At 37.7% G+C, this 14479-nt stretch overlaps 2 protein-coding genes across 4 annotated transcripts in view; both read left to right on the top strand.

Moving 5' to 3' along the window:
* Nucleotides 1–7974, top strand: part of rundc3aa (RUN domain containing 3Aa) — a 19368-nt gene extending 11394 nt beyond the window's left edge. For 2 of the 3 annotated variants that reach the window (XM_008416299.2, XM_008416297.2), the window contains exons 4-11: nt 55–140; nt 1306–1395; nt 1873–1953; nt 3261–3426; nt 4184–4341; nt 6002–6115; nt 6481–6587; nt 7206–7974. In XM_008416299.2, coding sequence (XP_008414521.1) covers nt 55–140; nt 1306–1395; nt 1873–1953; nt 3261–3426; nt 4184–4341; nt 6002–6115; nt 6481–6587; nt 7206–7348 — 945 coding nt within the window. In that variant the 3' untranslated portion in view covers nt 7349–7974. The remainder of the gene's footprint in view (nt 1–54; nt 141–1305; nt 1396–1872; nt 1954–3260; nt 3427–4183; nt 4342–6001; nt 6116–6480; nt 6588–7205) is intronic. The other variant, XM_008416298.2, reaches the window with a different exon arrangement.
* A 1476-nt stretch (nt 7975–9450) lies between these two features.
* Nucleotides 9451–14479, top strand: part of fam117aa (family with sequence similarity 117 member Aa) — a 13461-nt gene continuing 8432 nt past the window's right edge. The window contains exons 1-2 of the mRNA XM_008416295.2: nt 9451–9854; nt 12561–12706. Coding sequence (XP_008414517.1) covers nt 9731–9854; nt 12561–12706 — 270 coding nt within the window. The 5' untranslated portion in view covers nt 9451–9730. The remainder of the gene's footprint in view (nt 9855–12560; nt 12707–14479) is intronic.

Here is a 14479-nt window from a genome sequence, read left to right as displayed (position 1 = left end):
TTCCGTCAGAGAGAGGGCCTTCTGTTCCCGCTGACTTCTTCTGTCGTCCCACAGGGCCGGGCCTGGATCAGAGTGGCTCTGATGGAGAAGCGTCTGTCTGAATATGTGTCCACTGCTCTGAGGGACACCAGAACAACCAGGTCCACTTTAATTTTTATTTATATAAAAAAACATCAAACACAGCGCACGTCTCATCACTGCAAAAACACAAAATCTTACCAAGTATTTTTGTCTAGTTTCTTGTACACTTGAAATAGAAAAATAACTTACAAGCAAGTTTTCAGCAATATGTAGGAGCTATATTGATTTTAAAAAAGTACTAGTTCCCCTGAAAAACAAGACATTTTCCCATGTTATTAGTGAAACAATCTGCCAATGGAACTTTTAGATCAATATTTAGGAATAATTCAATTACAACAAGCGCTTCCTGTAAGTTAGTTTTGTCTTATTTCAAGTGTAATAATATATTTGCACTAGAAACTAGACCAAAAATACTTGATAAGATTTTGTGTTTTTGCAGCGATAATTGGATAACATAGTAAAGTCGACCTTTTATGCTTCCTTGAACTGGCCAGCATAGATCTATGGGCTTTACAAAACAATTTTCCCACAAAATCATTCTTAGATAATAAGATGATAATAAGATGTTATTCTGTTCAGTTCAGAGTTCTATCAAAATTAGCCTCTTGTCACTTTAAATCCACTGGCCACGCCCCCAAACTCAATGTTTACACTCACGGTTTGAAAATGGCTGCACACAGACGCCCAATTATACAACCATAGAGCTCTGAAAAGCAGAAGTAGAGCCTTTTGCACAACCAACAAGAATGAAGCAAGTGGTTTTTGGACACCAAAACACTTGTCTTTTTTTTAGCAGCTATTACAGTGGTAAAATCCCAACAGTGGTAAAATCACATGAAATATATATAAATTATTTATTTATTAGATTGCTTAATCTGGGAATTGAGTCAGAATTTCGTACCACAAACAAGCAAAGCCGGTATGACAATAAAAAAAAATCCTTGAAAACCATCTGATCAAACTGTTGGAACTCAGATTAGGTTGCTAGGTAGCGGGACTGGGCTTCGCTGGGGTTGCTAGGTAACAGCAGTTTTTGGAATGGTCTATATTCCAGACACCAAAAAACATAAATTTACTTCTAAAAAAAACAAAAAAAAAACATCTGGGTGTTTTTTTCAGCTGCTTGGTCTGTTTTTGAGAGCATCTGAAAGAAGAAAAGGTATGAGTATGTATTGGTATGCACTGAAGTTAAAACCAAATTAATAAAAAATATTTTGTCAACAGGAGGTTCTATGATGATGGAGCCATTATGCTGAGGGAGGAAGCGACCGTCCTGACTGGCATGCTGATTGGACTGAGCGCCATCGACTTCAGGTGAGGTTTCTCTGAAAATTAGGTTTTTAGCAGAGGTGGGAAGAGTAACAGTGAAAAAGTGTTTGGTAAAAATATTACTCTACGTACTGAGTAACTGATTAAAACATCAAACATTTAATATTTAAAAATTGCATCTTCACACAGTAGAAATTTTGGTATTTTAGAGACCAAACTTAAAATAATTTCTATAAATAACAAAATCAGGCAAAATATTTTTTTGCAGATCAGTTTCTTTGAATATTAAACTTATGAAACTTTAACAAAAACTGAAGGTGTGTCTGGTGGATTTTTGGTAAGTACAAATACTTCATAATAGTTACTCGCGTAATAGTAACTATTACGTTTTTGTAAGAATAAAAGTCCTAATAGTACATTTTTCAAAAAGTTACTCAAGTAAATGTAACTGAGTAAATGTAACTACCCAACTCTGGTTTTTATTTATAACAATCTGGTTGTAAAAGAGCAACTTTTGTGCAGTTTTTGCTTGAAAGGAGAAGCTCTGGATGGGAAATGCCCAGCTGTGATTGACTACACGCCGTACCTAAAGTTCACTCAGAGGTGAGATTCAGCCAGCTGATCTATTCACTTCACATAGGATGTGTTTTTAGTAGAGATGAGCCGATCAGGTTTTTTCCTGACGATTCCGATTCCGGTCACCCATGAGGGCCGATCGCCGATACCGATCACATAATTATTTTTATTAATCATAAGCACTACCGGTTACATTACATGGAAAAAGGAACCATAAATTCACCTTAATTTAGACAAAAACTTGTTTTTAATAACTTTTTCCAAGAAGAAAACTAAACAGGCATTCTGCTAATTGTACTGCTATAGTAATATTATCTTTAACAGACCGAAAACATATGGAGGCTCTGAAGAGGCTAAATAATGCAAAGAGTCAAAATAAAACCTCTCAACATTGCCAAAAAATTCAAGTATAAAACTTAACATTCAAAGGCAAATACAGGATCCATTACAATAAACAATCCTGAGTTACTGAATGAAACCTTCCTGTTAGCATGGCGGCTAGCTGATTACTGCTAGTTCTGTGTGGCTGTTTCTGACTGAGCGGAGTAATTATGCAGAGCAGGGAGGAGATCGATTTTTTTTTTTAGAGATTAAAAAAGAGATTTTAGATTTTTAGATTTTAGAGATTGTCTCATGTTAGGACAGTGAAAGTTTTAATACGTATATAAAATGTATTTTTTTAGGTTAGATGCTGCAGCTTTAAGCAGAGGTTCGGTGTGAGAGTCACTACCAGGTGGAGCAGAAGCGGCGCTCCGTCTGTGAAATATTACTACCTGTAGCGTAGCAGCGGTTAAACAGCGAGAGCTGAACCAGCGTCTTACATCGCAGCTCGAAGACTTAAATAATTTTGCGGGTTATTTGTTTAGCTTTCTGACCGTCATGCTAATTCGGGTGAGTGTTTGTAGCTGTGCGCTGCTTTACCTGCTATCTGATCGCTCCGTATGTCTTTTTTACTGCAGTGAGCCTCGATGTAGCCAAACTCCGTCAAGTATGGCATTGTTTTTATGTCGTATTAGCTTTGTTGTGTTGATGCATTTTTACGTGCTTCAATTTTCAGCCGCAACACGCAAACGTCCCCATTCACTCAGTGCGTTATAATGCCACATCGCTTAGGATTTGTTGCTGCGCGTTTGCGCAGTGTGAAGGAAAGAGGAGACCAGCTGCACAGGCAGGCTGCGAAATGAGATGCAGGTGATCGGTATTGGCAACAAGAGACAATGATCGCCGATCACCGATCATGCACTTTTACATGGAAATCGGCTGATTATGATCGGTGGCCGATCGATCGGCACACCTCTAGTTTTTAGTTTTCAGTTTGCTTTCCTGCCATGTAGCTACGACTACCTGAGCGATGAGGAGGACCGCCGCAGCGTGGACAGCAGCAACAGCGAGGAGAGCGTCCCCGAGCATCCGTACATCCCTCTGGTGACCGACGAGGAAAGCTGGAGCAACAAGTGCCGCAAGATGGAGCAAAGGTTTAAGATCGTCTACGCCCAGAAGGTGAGCAGGGCTCGTACGATTAATCTCATTAATGGTGATTAATCAATTATTGAAATAACTGTTAACTAATTTAGTAGATTCATTGTTAGAAATTGTTTAAAAAAATAAAAGAATTTTATCTCAAAATTCTAATTTTTTATTTTTATTTTAATTCTGATTTTTTTCTTTAAAATTGTGACTTTTTTCCTCCGAATAATTTTTTTCTGAAAACTCAGAACTTTTCTTTTGATATTAAAATCAAAATTCTTTTGTTTTTTTCAGTGGCACTAATCTTCTTCTGTACGGAACTGCACTAGTGGCATAATTTTAGCTTCACCTGGCTGATATTCTGTAGAAAAAGAAAAAAAGTGTCTTTTTCTACAGAAAAAGACACTTTTTCTGTAGAAAAAGTGTCTATAATAGTGTCTACTATTCAATTATTAATCGCTTATTGGAAAAACAATCAACAGAGCTTATCTTTTCACATGTTGATGCTACAAGTGTTTTTGGCTCTGGATGTATCTTTTGCTACAAATAAGTGTACGCTAAAAAATGCTGTGCTATTTCATTTTAGGCAAGAAAATGTTTTTTTTCTTACTTAAAAAAGAAACTATCTATTTTTGGTATTGTATACCTGGTTAAATGAAAGACCAGTTTTTTATCCAGTTAATCATCATAATAATTGATAACTAAAATAATAATTAACTGCAGCCCTGACTTCGCTAAGCTTCCTTCCCTCCAGTTTCCACTCATGTAGCTGTGGGTTTGCGTTGCGTAGGGGTATCTGGAGGAGCTGGTGCGCCTGCGGGAGTCGCAGCTGAAGAACGTGGAGACGGAGAACAAGCGTCTCCGAGCCAAGGTGGAGGAGCTGACACTGCAGGGTCAGCAGGAGAAGAAGGAGCTGGAGGCCATCGTGTTGGAGCTGCAGGCACAACTGTGAGGGATCACAATCAGATAACAGTGTGTGACTTAAACTGCAAAAACGCAAAATCTTACCAAGTCATTTTGGTCTAATTTCTAGTACACTTGAAACAATTTACAAGTAGCTTTCCAGCAAAACATAGGAGTTGGTTTTAACTTATAAAATACTTTTTTCTGTTGTTATAAGTGAAATAATGTGCTAAAAAAAACTACCGGTCGTACTTTTTTATCAATATTTTAGGAATTTTTACTTTTAACATGCTCCTATATCTTCTTCAGAAGTTACTGATAAGTTATTTTTTGTCTTATTTTAAGTGTGTGTGAGATATTTGCACTATGAACTAGTCCAAAAATACTTGGTAATATTTTGTTTTTGCAGTGTGCTGCTGGGCTGCCATTTGTTTACTTTCTGTGTTTCTTCTACAGTTAGGCTGTGTTCACACAACAGCTCTTGATGCTCAATTCTGATTTTTTTTTTTCCGCACGGTCGTTCATACTACTAACTAAACCTGACTGCAGTCAGACTTTTCTATGAACTTTTTATGTTCCCCAAAGCAATTCGCAGAAGAAGCACACAAACGTTCTTCTTCTGCGCCGTTCATGGATAGATTTTAAAATTTTTCCAGCAACAAGAGCCGACAGTGTCGTTACAAGATCTTAACAAGATGGAGGAAGCTAAAATACTTCAGAATCTCACCGGTTAGCTAACGGTTGGTGGAATCAACTGACTCGCTCACTCTTCGGTTACCTAGCAACTCGCTCGCTCTTTGGTTACCTAGCAACAACCTGCTGAGTAACTGGCCCAGCAGCAGTTTAAGGTCCCGCTTCATAGCTGCCTAAAAAATAAAAAGCAACAAGGATGGAAAACTATGAATAAAACAGGAAAGATCCTCCCGACAGTTTGAAGTTCAGATAATTAAAACATAAAAACTAATCAATAATTATCGATATTGATTGTTATGAAAAGCTTATATCGTGGTATGTTTTTCAGCCCGCAGTACTGACTGCAATTTCCATAGAGAAGTCAGTTTGCATGTGTAGTCAGAACCATGACTTCTTTCATAATCTTATAACTATTATTTTCAGCCATTATTTAAGTATGGATTAACCACGACAATCAAACATGTATCTGATTTAGTACCACATACAAAAGTGGAACAGAGCTGGTTTGTTTTTGGAGGTGAACATATCAGAATTGGGCTGTTCAGACTGAAAAAGTTTCATTTGAGTCAAAAAAAAAAAAAAAAAAAGCGGATTTGGGTTGCATTTTCCTGCTGTGTCAATGTATTCTTAGATTTTTGTCACTTTTGGCATGCCGTCCTTAGAGCTGTCATGCTGGATACTTCACTTTACTACCCATTAAAAACTAATTCATAATTTCTGAAAAGTATGCAGGTCATGCGTCATGGTTCCCTTAGATTAGCTGGTTTATTATAATCTGCTGGTTTATTGTTTATGGGAAAAGTTGAAGGAGTCAACTAAAAACTGTGGTTTGATTTTGTGAACCATTTTACTCACAATTTCATTCATTTATATAATAATTTTCAAACTGTGATTTCTCTCACTGGCTTCTGTTATACGTAACATAAATACAGCTCATAATTACTCTGTATCACTCAGGTTCTTGTGGGATAAAAATATTATTTCTCACAGTAAAACCTTTTTCTCCCTGCAGCTCCGCCCTCATGCCTTGTGACTCCTCTCATCTGGCTAAAGATCTCGCCATCCCACTCGTCAACCAGTGGTCCACCATCACAAACAACCAAGGTGATGTCAAGCTGTTCCGCAGGTAAAACCTCTTTCCACTGTAAAATACTGTTTCTGGATGAATTCATTCAAATTATTTATGACTTCACAGAAAAAACACAAACTCTTTAGTCTAGTTTCAAGTAAAATATCTTAGTGCACTTGAAATAAGACCAAACTAGCTCATAAGTAACTTTTCAGCAAGATATAGGAGCTTGTTTCAACAATATTCTAAGAAATTATTGACTCAAAAAAACTCTTATATCTTGCAGAAAAGTTACTTGTGAGTTAGTTTTGTCTTATTTCAAATGCACCAATGTATTTTACTAGAAACCAGACTAAAGTACTTGGTAAGAGTTTGTGTTTTTGCAGCGTTATTATAGCTTATTTTTTGTGTTTTTCGTCAAGGAGGAGTTTCCATAGCCTGGAGCAACTTTCTCCTCAGGTCAGTCTGAACTCCGACTCCCAGAAAACGGATGGGAGGCAGAACGGAGATGCTGACTGGACCTCAGCGGGTAAAACTGCTGATGCTGAACATTTACAACACATTATGTTTTACAGTCAGTGGTGCAGTGCTCAATCTCAAGACACAGCAGCTTGTTTTAAGTCAATAATTCCTTTATATTGATTAAGGACTGGCACATTATTTCACTTACAACTTGACTTTTTTTCCCTTGTTATGTGTGTAAAATTCTGACTGTCAAACCAAAACGTTTTCATCAATATTAAGGAATTATTCACCTAAAACAACTACAATTTCTAGCTGAAAAGTTACTTGTAAGTTACTTTTTGTCTTATTTCAAGTGTACTAGCCCAAAGCTACTTACTAATTTAGTGTATTTGTTTTGTAAACCAAAACATAGGACAGTAATAAAAATCGTGATGAACTAACTACTTGATGATACAAATGAATTGGAAGAATAAATAAACCAATTTTGTCAAACTCCACATGTGTAACAATGTTAAAATAAAACCCTGCTGCCTTTGCACGCCTTGGATCGCTGTATAAAAGCCTCATAGTAGCAGCCACCCATGCTTATATCTGCACAAAGGCCGGCTTCATCCCACTACGCTGGTTTGCGTAGGCAGCGTAAACTATTCACAAACTTGGGATTTTCTGGTGTTTTCTGCAGAAAAAGACGACACTCCCTCCATGCTGGGGCTGTGCGGCTCGCTGGCCTCCTTACCGAGCTCCAAGTCTCTGGCGAGCCTGAAGTCCAGCGAGTGTTTGGTGAACATCAGCACCGAGCCCAGCCCTGCGCTCTCTCCCAGCTAGGAGCCCCCAGAGCAACAACTTAACCGCCCCCTAACCGATGCTGCATCGACCAAAACCTGCCACATTCCCACGTTGATGAAACTAAAACAGGAGCGTCAAGGCATCACATCTGGATTTTTACGCTGCAAGAAGCTGTTTTTTCCCGTATATTCTGTTATTTCAGATCAACCCACGCATCCAAAAACCATGCAAAACATCTGTTTACCTCTTTTTTTTTTTTTAAATATCAGTATTATTGCCACGGCTTTGTCTGTGTTTGCCTGTTTTGTTGAATTATCATGTGAAAAGTGTAACCAAAACAGCACAAGAAGGTGATTTTAAGGGTAACATTAAGACACGTGGATGTCAGAATACACTCAGCAGTATTTTTTAAATAGCATGACTGAATGAAACCGGCTGAAAATCTGCTGACAGTGCATTATATTCTGGTTTTAATTCTTTAACACCACAAACCTCTCCAGTATTCATCGGTTTTATACAGATATAAGCTGCTGCATAAGTTTTATTTTGATTTTGACCCTAAATTGTTTTGATTTTGACCATTTAGTTTTTGGTACAGCAGTGTTTTCTTCCCACTTGTTTACAGTTTGAATGTTTCTGTTGCAATAAACTGCCTTTTTCCATTATTTGTGTCTGAGCAAAACCATCTGCTGAACATTACTCTGGTTCCATCTAGTGGTAGACGTATAAGTTGTTTGAAACCATTTCGACCACACTGCAAAAACACAAAATCTCACTAAATTTGTTTAGTTTCTAGTACGAATATCTTTGTACACTTGAATAGTTTACAAGTGATTTTTTTTAGCAAGATATAGAAACTTGTTTTAGGTAAATAATTACTTATTATTGGTTTTAAAAAGTGTTTCTTCCACTGGGAGATTATTACACTTATAACAAGACATTTTTCCAATTTTATGAGTGAAATAATCAATATAAAATGTTTTCACCTCAAAAGCCCCTCAGCTTATTTAAATTATATGCATGACTACATTAAAAGATAAGATAAATCCACTTAAATTATTTGATTAAAGTCAACATTGTAATTCAATATAAATCCAAATATTCACTGGACTTGAGTTTAATTGAATATTAGCCAAACCTTTACCAAAGTCAAGTTATATTCACCAATTATTTTTCCCCAATTAAATACTACGTTACACTTTACATTGTGTGTTATATTTTCACTATTTTGACTCTTGCGGACTCTTGAAGAAAACTTCAAGAGTCCATTAGGTACTTCATTGTACCTAATGGCTAACGTTTGTCCGTGACGTGTGTAATGCGCCATTTCGACGATATGAAGGTTACCGGAAGCAGCGTACGTAAACAACCTTCCTTCATCGCAAAGAGAGAAGTACGGAGCCGAACACGATGGCTGTTGATGTTAATTAAATATTTGGAAGCGTGGCTAACACGGACTGAAAGGCTTCGTCCACGTCCTCCGACACGTTGACTACGATTCCAAAACAGCGCAGGAATTTGACGTCATCGTTCACAACTTCCACATCTGTTCGCTGATTGGCTGGGTAGAAATTCTACCGGAAGCGGTCTTTAAGTCCTCGACTGGCAGTTACGGGTTCGAGTCCCGGCCCGATTACCTTTCATACCTTTCTTTTCTTCCCCCTTCCTCACTACCCACTTTCTGGTATGGTAACTGCTAAATAAATACAAGTGGAGCTGGCAAAACCTTAAAAGAAAAGAAAAAGAAATTTTACCGCAGGGAATCAAAGTAAATGGGAGAAAGTCCAGACTGTCTGCTAGAAGTTATGTATAGATGTATAAATGTGCAATAACTCAAGATTTTTTTGCTTAAAAGTATTACGGTATGTAAAATATAAGTAAGGACGATGTGAGGCCACTGTGAACGCCTGTAAGGTCTGGGATTAAATGGAGGAGGGGATGGATGGCCCCATGCCCTGCAAAGCAGAACAGAAATCTTAACAAAGTGGGTGGGATTTTTTTTTTTTCTTTTTGGAGGTGATGGGGGGTGGAGGAGTTTTGCTCTCCTTCAAGAAGACGGATGGATGTGACGCCCAATAGGCGTTCAGAAATATTCTGCAGTAGCCAACCAGATCCGCTTGAATTAGAAATAAAACGCCACACGAGTTAGTCGCACAGGTTGTCACTCTGCAGAGAAGGGAACCACGAAATGTGAGGCGATCGCATCACTTATGAGATAATTCACACGGGATTAGACTGCGGATTTCACTCGGATTATATTTCTGTTTTAAGTACACAGCAGAAACTCCTGCAGCTTCTGCGTCCAGCGACTCGGAGGGACTGATTGAAAAACGGCGCTACGACGGGAACTTTGAAGTCAGTAAAAGTGTGTTTTCATTAGCGCAGTGGGTGCGTGCGGGGCGGGAGGAGGGCCGGGTGGGCATGTCGTGTCGGAGTGGAGGAGCGCCCCGGGGATGCAGCAACCCCAGCCTGCAGCCCCTCAGAGCCACCGTCCCGTTCCAGCTCCAGAGAGGCTCCGCTCCCCTGTGCAGAGAGCCCACAGCGGGTAAATACGCGCAGCAGGCGGGGGTCACTTCCACGCACCGCAGAGACACTGCAGCTAGTTTTCAGTTTCTTTATAAATGTGACATTTCTGCTACGCAGTTGCAAAACGAAACCTTCATATTTTTTTGCTTGATTAGAAAATATGTTTACTTTTCATGTAACTAAAGCAATAAATGACAACAAGCAGAGTTGAGGAGTTAGTAGTTAGACAAAAAGCAAGAATCGATGTACTCGAAGAAACATCGATCATTGGTGATGTCATCAAGCACGTGTGCATAGAAGGAAGATAAAATAAACAATGACTTAAAAACATTAAAGCAATTAGGAAAGGTGACCCTGATATGTTCTATATGAGACAAGTGGGGCTGAACCGATTAATTGATTATTGAAATAATCAATTAATAATAACTTAGTAAAGACGCCGAAATTAAAATGAAAACTTCCCGTCACACACACACACACACACACACACAGATATATATATATGCTGAATTATTAACAAGAAGAAAATGCATATTAGAGAAAACAAATTTTCCACATCAAAATAGGTTTGATATCAGTGTTTACAAATTAGTTTTTGTTTTAAATCCAAATGATTGATCAGCGTAAACAATCAAATAATCAATCACTGAAATAATTGTTATTTGCAAGCTTTATCCACACTGTAAAATCACAAAATCTTACCAAGAAATTTTGGTTTAGTTTAGTGCAAATGTCTTAGTGCACTTGAAATAAGACAAAACTACCTTATGAGTAACTTTACAGGAAGATACAGCAGCTTATCTTAAATTGATGAAAAAGTTCCAGCTCCATTGGCGAATTAAGACTTTTTTAATCAATATTAACAAATTATTGACTCAAACCAAGCTCCTATATTTTGCTGAAGAGTTTCCTATAAGTTAGTTTTGTCTTATTTCAAGTGTACTAAGATATTTGCATTAAAACATGGACCAGAATTACTTGGTAAAAGTTTGTATTTTTGCAGTGCTTTGATTGACAGAAAGGGAAAAATGTCCCATTCTTGTCATAATCCTAACAGGAGGAGCTTCAGTTTCACTTGGCTTGTTGGCTTGAAATTAGATTTTCAACACTCTCTGAGAAAGCTATGTCAACAAAAGGATGTTACTAACCCTGAAACATAACTTTCCTCTCATGACGTTATTTGGACACTCGAATGCCCCTTTGCACTGTGACCTGCTGGAGTTTTCAACGCTAACACAGCAGCAGCAGCAGTAGCAGCTCTTCTAAAGGCCTCTTTGTTTCCCTCAGAGTGCCTGTTACTTTAACTAGGTCCATGAAACTCACATCTGCATGTTATTTATACTTTCTGTCCCCCCAGTAAAAGACAACATAATGTGGATTTGCTTACAGGTTGGTGGGAAATAACCGATCAGCTTGTGGTGAGAGTCTTAAAATACCAGAATAAAGTTGTAGTAAACACGTCAGTATCAGATTATTAACAGTAGCAGGAGTGTTACTGATAATAATCTGATACTAATATTAGCAGATTAAGTGTTTCCTTTTTTGTAAAACTGATACCAAAGTATAACCTCATAAAAAGCTCAACGTTCCTCTGTTTATCGCAGCTGTAAAACTGCTTCTTCATATCGGATTTCTCGTAATATCACAACTTTATTCCCATACTATTACAACCTTAACCTTGCAATGTTATGGTTTTATTCTTATAGTTTTATGAATTTATTCTCGTAATATTATCACTTAAAAAATCCCTCACACATTTCCCACACGAAGAGCAGAACATTCAGTCCGTTACAGTTTTATGTTTTCATGCTTGATGTTTATTTATTTTGTGATAATCATCTGAACACAGTAGTGGTAAATTCAGTCTAATTTAATTTGGTGTGGGTCGCCTTTTTTTTTTATTGGACCGAATTCTGCAGCACATCTACATGTTTTTTATAAATTAAAACCTTTTCTTGACCTTGTTATCTAGTTGTTGCAGAGTTGATAATTAGTAGCAAATCACTCCATCCCTTTTTCTTTTATGTATCACTCATGCATTTAAGATTCAGCGCGTTATGTTGACAATTTGACAGTAAAACCAGTGGTAGCAACTTTTTGGGTTTGGGGATCCCAAACCCAAAAAGCAGCCATTGTGCAGCCATTGTGCTGCACAATGGCTGCTGGAAAAGACAAGTATTTTGTTGTTGCCTTACCACCCAGAAACCATTTGCTATGTTCTTGTTGGTTGTGCAGGAGGCGCCACTTTTACTTGTCAAAGATGTATGGTTGTATAATTGCGTTTCTGTTTGTAGTCATTTTCATGTGCGAATGTAAATGTTGATTTTGGGGGCGTGGCCAGCAGCAGATAATTTGGATGTAAAGTGACAAGATGCCCTAAAACAGGCAACTTTCAAAATAGAACCGAACAAACTAGAATCTCATTATTTAAGAATGATTTATAAAAAAAAATTTAATGAATGTTTTGCATAGACCATAAACTTATCCTACCCTATTAAAAAAAGCCTTTAAAAGAAAATTAAACATTGTTATTCTAACAAATAACAAGTATTTTTATTTTTTGTATCAAAGTAAAGCAGACTGAATAGAAATGAAAATCCTCTTTCCACAGTCGTGCATCAGATGAAAATCCTCTTTCCACAGTCATGCACCACTTTATGTTCATCTGTCATCAACTTAAACTTCATCACTCATTTATTGTTTATGTTTTTTTCTGCTTCCACAGTTGATAAAACCGCCGCTCGCCCGCCGAGGCCCACAATCCGCCGAACTCTTTCTCTGGATACGATCGTCGGACCGTATCTGCAGGGCCAGTGGCCCAGAGAGGCAGACGCCACCGCGGCCGCCTGCATCAATGACAAAGCCACTCAGGTAAACGCCTTTTTATCCTGAAACCCTCCTGAAATCCTGAGGGATTAGGGCAAATTTAAATTTGGGGTATTTTAAGATTTAATCTGTGGAAAAACTGGATTTTTCTCACTAATGTTCCTTTGGGTTTCCATAGTTCCGAGTGTTGGCGGCCATCTTGTTTTGCAGTTTCTTTTTATTTGGGCTTCAGGGCAAATCCTTAATGCAATATTAGGACCAAGCTATGATTTAAAAAAATAAATTAAAGTAATAATATTGGAGGAATAAAGTTGTAATATTACTAGAATAAAGTAGTGAATTTATGTGAACTCCTTGTGACAAATTAGTGTCAAATTATTATCAGTGGCTGGATTTTAATCTGTTTTGAAGAAAGAATCACATGAACTGATCTTAATAACTCCAAAAGCTTTTTTCTCATTAAATCAAGTTTTTTCTCTGAATTTAAATACTTTTTTGGTCAAATATTTCTGTTAATATTGTGAATGTATTATCATAATTAAACAACATTTCTTAAAGACTAAAACATTGTAGTCAGACTTACAGAAAGGATGATGGAAATAAAAGCCACTTTTTGAAAATATTTTCTGTCATTTATTTTTTTAGAATAGAAAGACACAGTATTAGAAAAAATAATAAATAAAAAAATTAAAATGATGAGAATAAAGCCATAAAACTACAAGAATAATGTCAAAATATTACTAGAATAAAGTTGTCAGAATATTACCAGAATACAATCAGTAATATAGAGAGAATAAAGTTGTAATAATATGAGAATAAAGTCAAAAAATTACTGAAATCAAGTAAAAATATTACTAGAATAAAGTCATAATGTTACTAGAATAGAATATAGCAAGAATAAAGTCTCAACATGCTGTTTTTTCACAACATTCTGACTTTATTCCCATCATTTTATTTTCTAATTTCTTAATGTGGTAGATGAGAAAGCAACCAAAATCAGAGTAAATAAATCAATTAAAATCTGATCTGTGATGAAAAATGTAATGTTTTTGTCCATCTTGCTGGTTTCCCGGCCGGAGCTGACCGTGTCTGATCAGATGAAAGCTGCTGCAGGCGGGTTCAGCCCAGAACGCCTCGGCTCCAGGCTGTGTTGGTGAAACCCAGAGATCTATCTGCAGGTGTCTGGGCTCCAGTTTGATGCCGCGGCTGGAAAGCAGCCAACTGGAAATAGTCGTTTTTGTTCTTCCTCAAACTGCTGCTTCCCCTCCACTGTATCTGGTGCACAAAGACGTAGCATCATCTTCGCCCCGGCTGCTGACACAGTTTAAGGCCCGCATGAACCCGCTTTGCCTGCATTGTGAGGGAACGACCCCTCCTGACCTCGCCCCATCCCCCCGCCTCGCCACCAGCCCTCTGCTTTACGTCAGACGGCTTTACAGCCCTGTGATTACACTAAACTAACCAGAAATATCACTAACATACACTGGTACGTGTTGAAACACTAGAAAAGAGTCGGAACTTCTGAATATTTCTGAAAATATTTGGCTAATTATTAGCGAAATCTTTGTAAAAGTGCAAAATAAACACATTTTTTTTACCTATTTAGAGACACTTTATTTATGGATGATGAAAGCCCAACAGCCTATTTAGGTCATTGTAACCTCAGACGAACAATGCAAAACTCTTTACATGTGTTTCCCATTTGTTCATTCACACGCACACACGCACACACACACACCCACACACACGCACACACACACACACACGCACACACACACACGCACGCACACACACACACACACACGCACACACACACAC

This window comes from Poecilia reticulata, linkage group LG8 (assembly GCF_000633615.1).
Source record: "Poecilia reticulata strain Guanapo linkage group LG8, Guppy_female_1.0+MT, whole genome shotgun sequence".
Taxonomy (NCBI): domain Eukaryota; kingdom Metazoa; phylum Chordata; class Actinopteri; order Cyprinodontiformes; family Poeciliidae; genus Poecilia; species Poecilia reticulata.
This window is presented reverse-complemented; position numbering and strand designations above follow the sequence as displayed.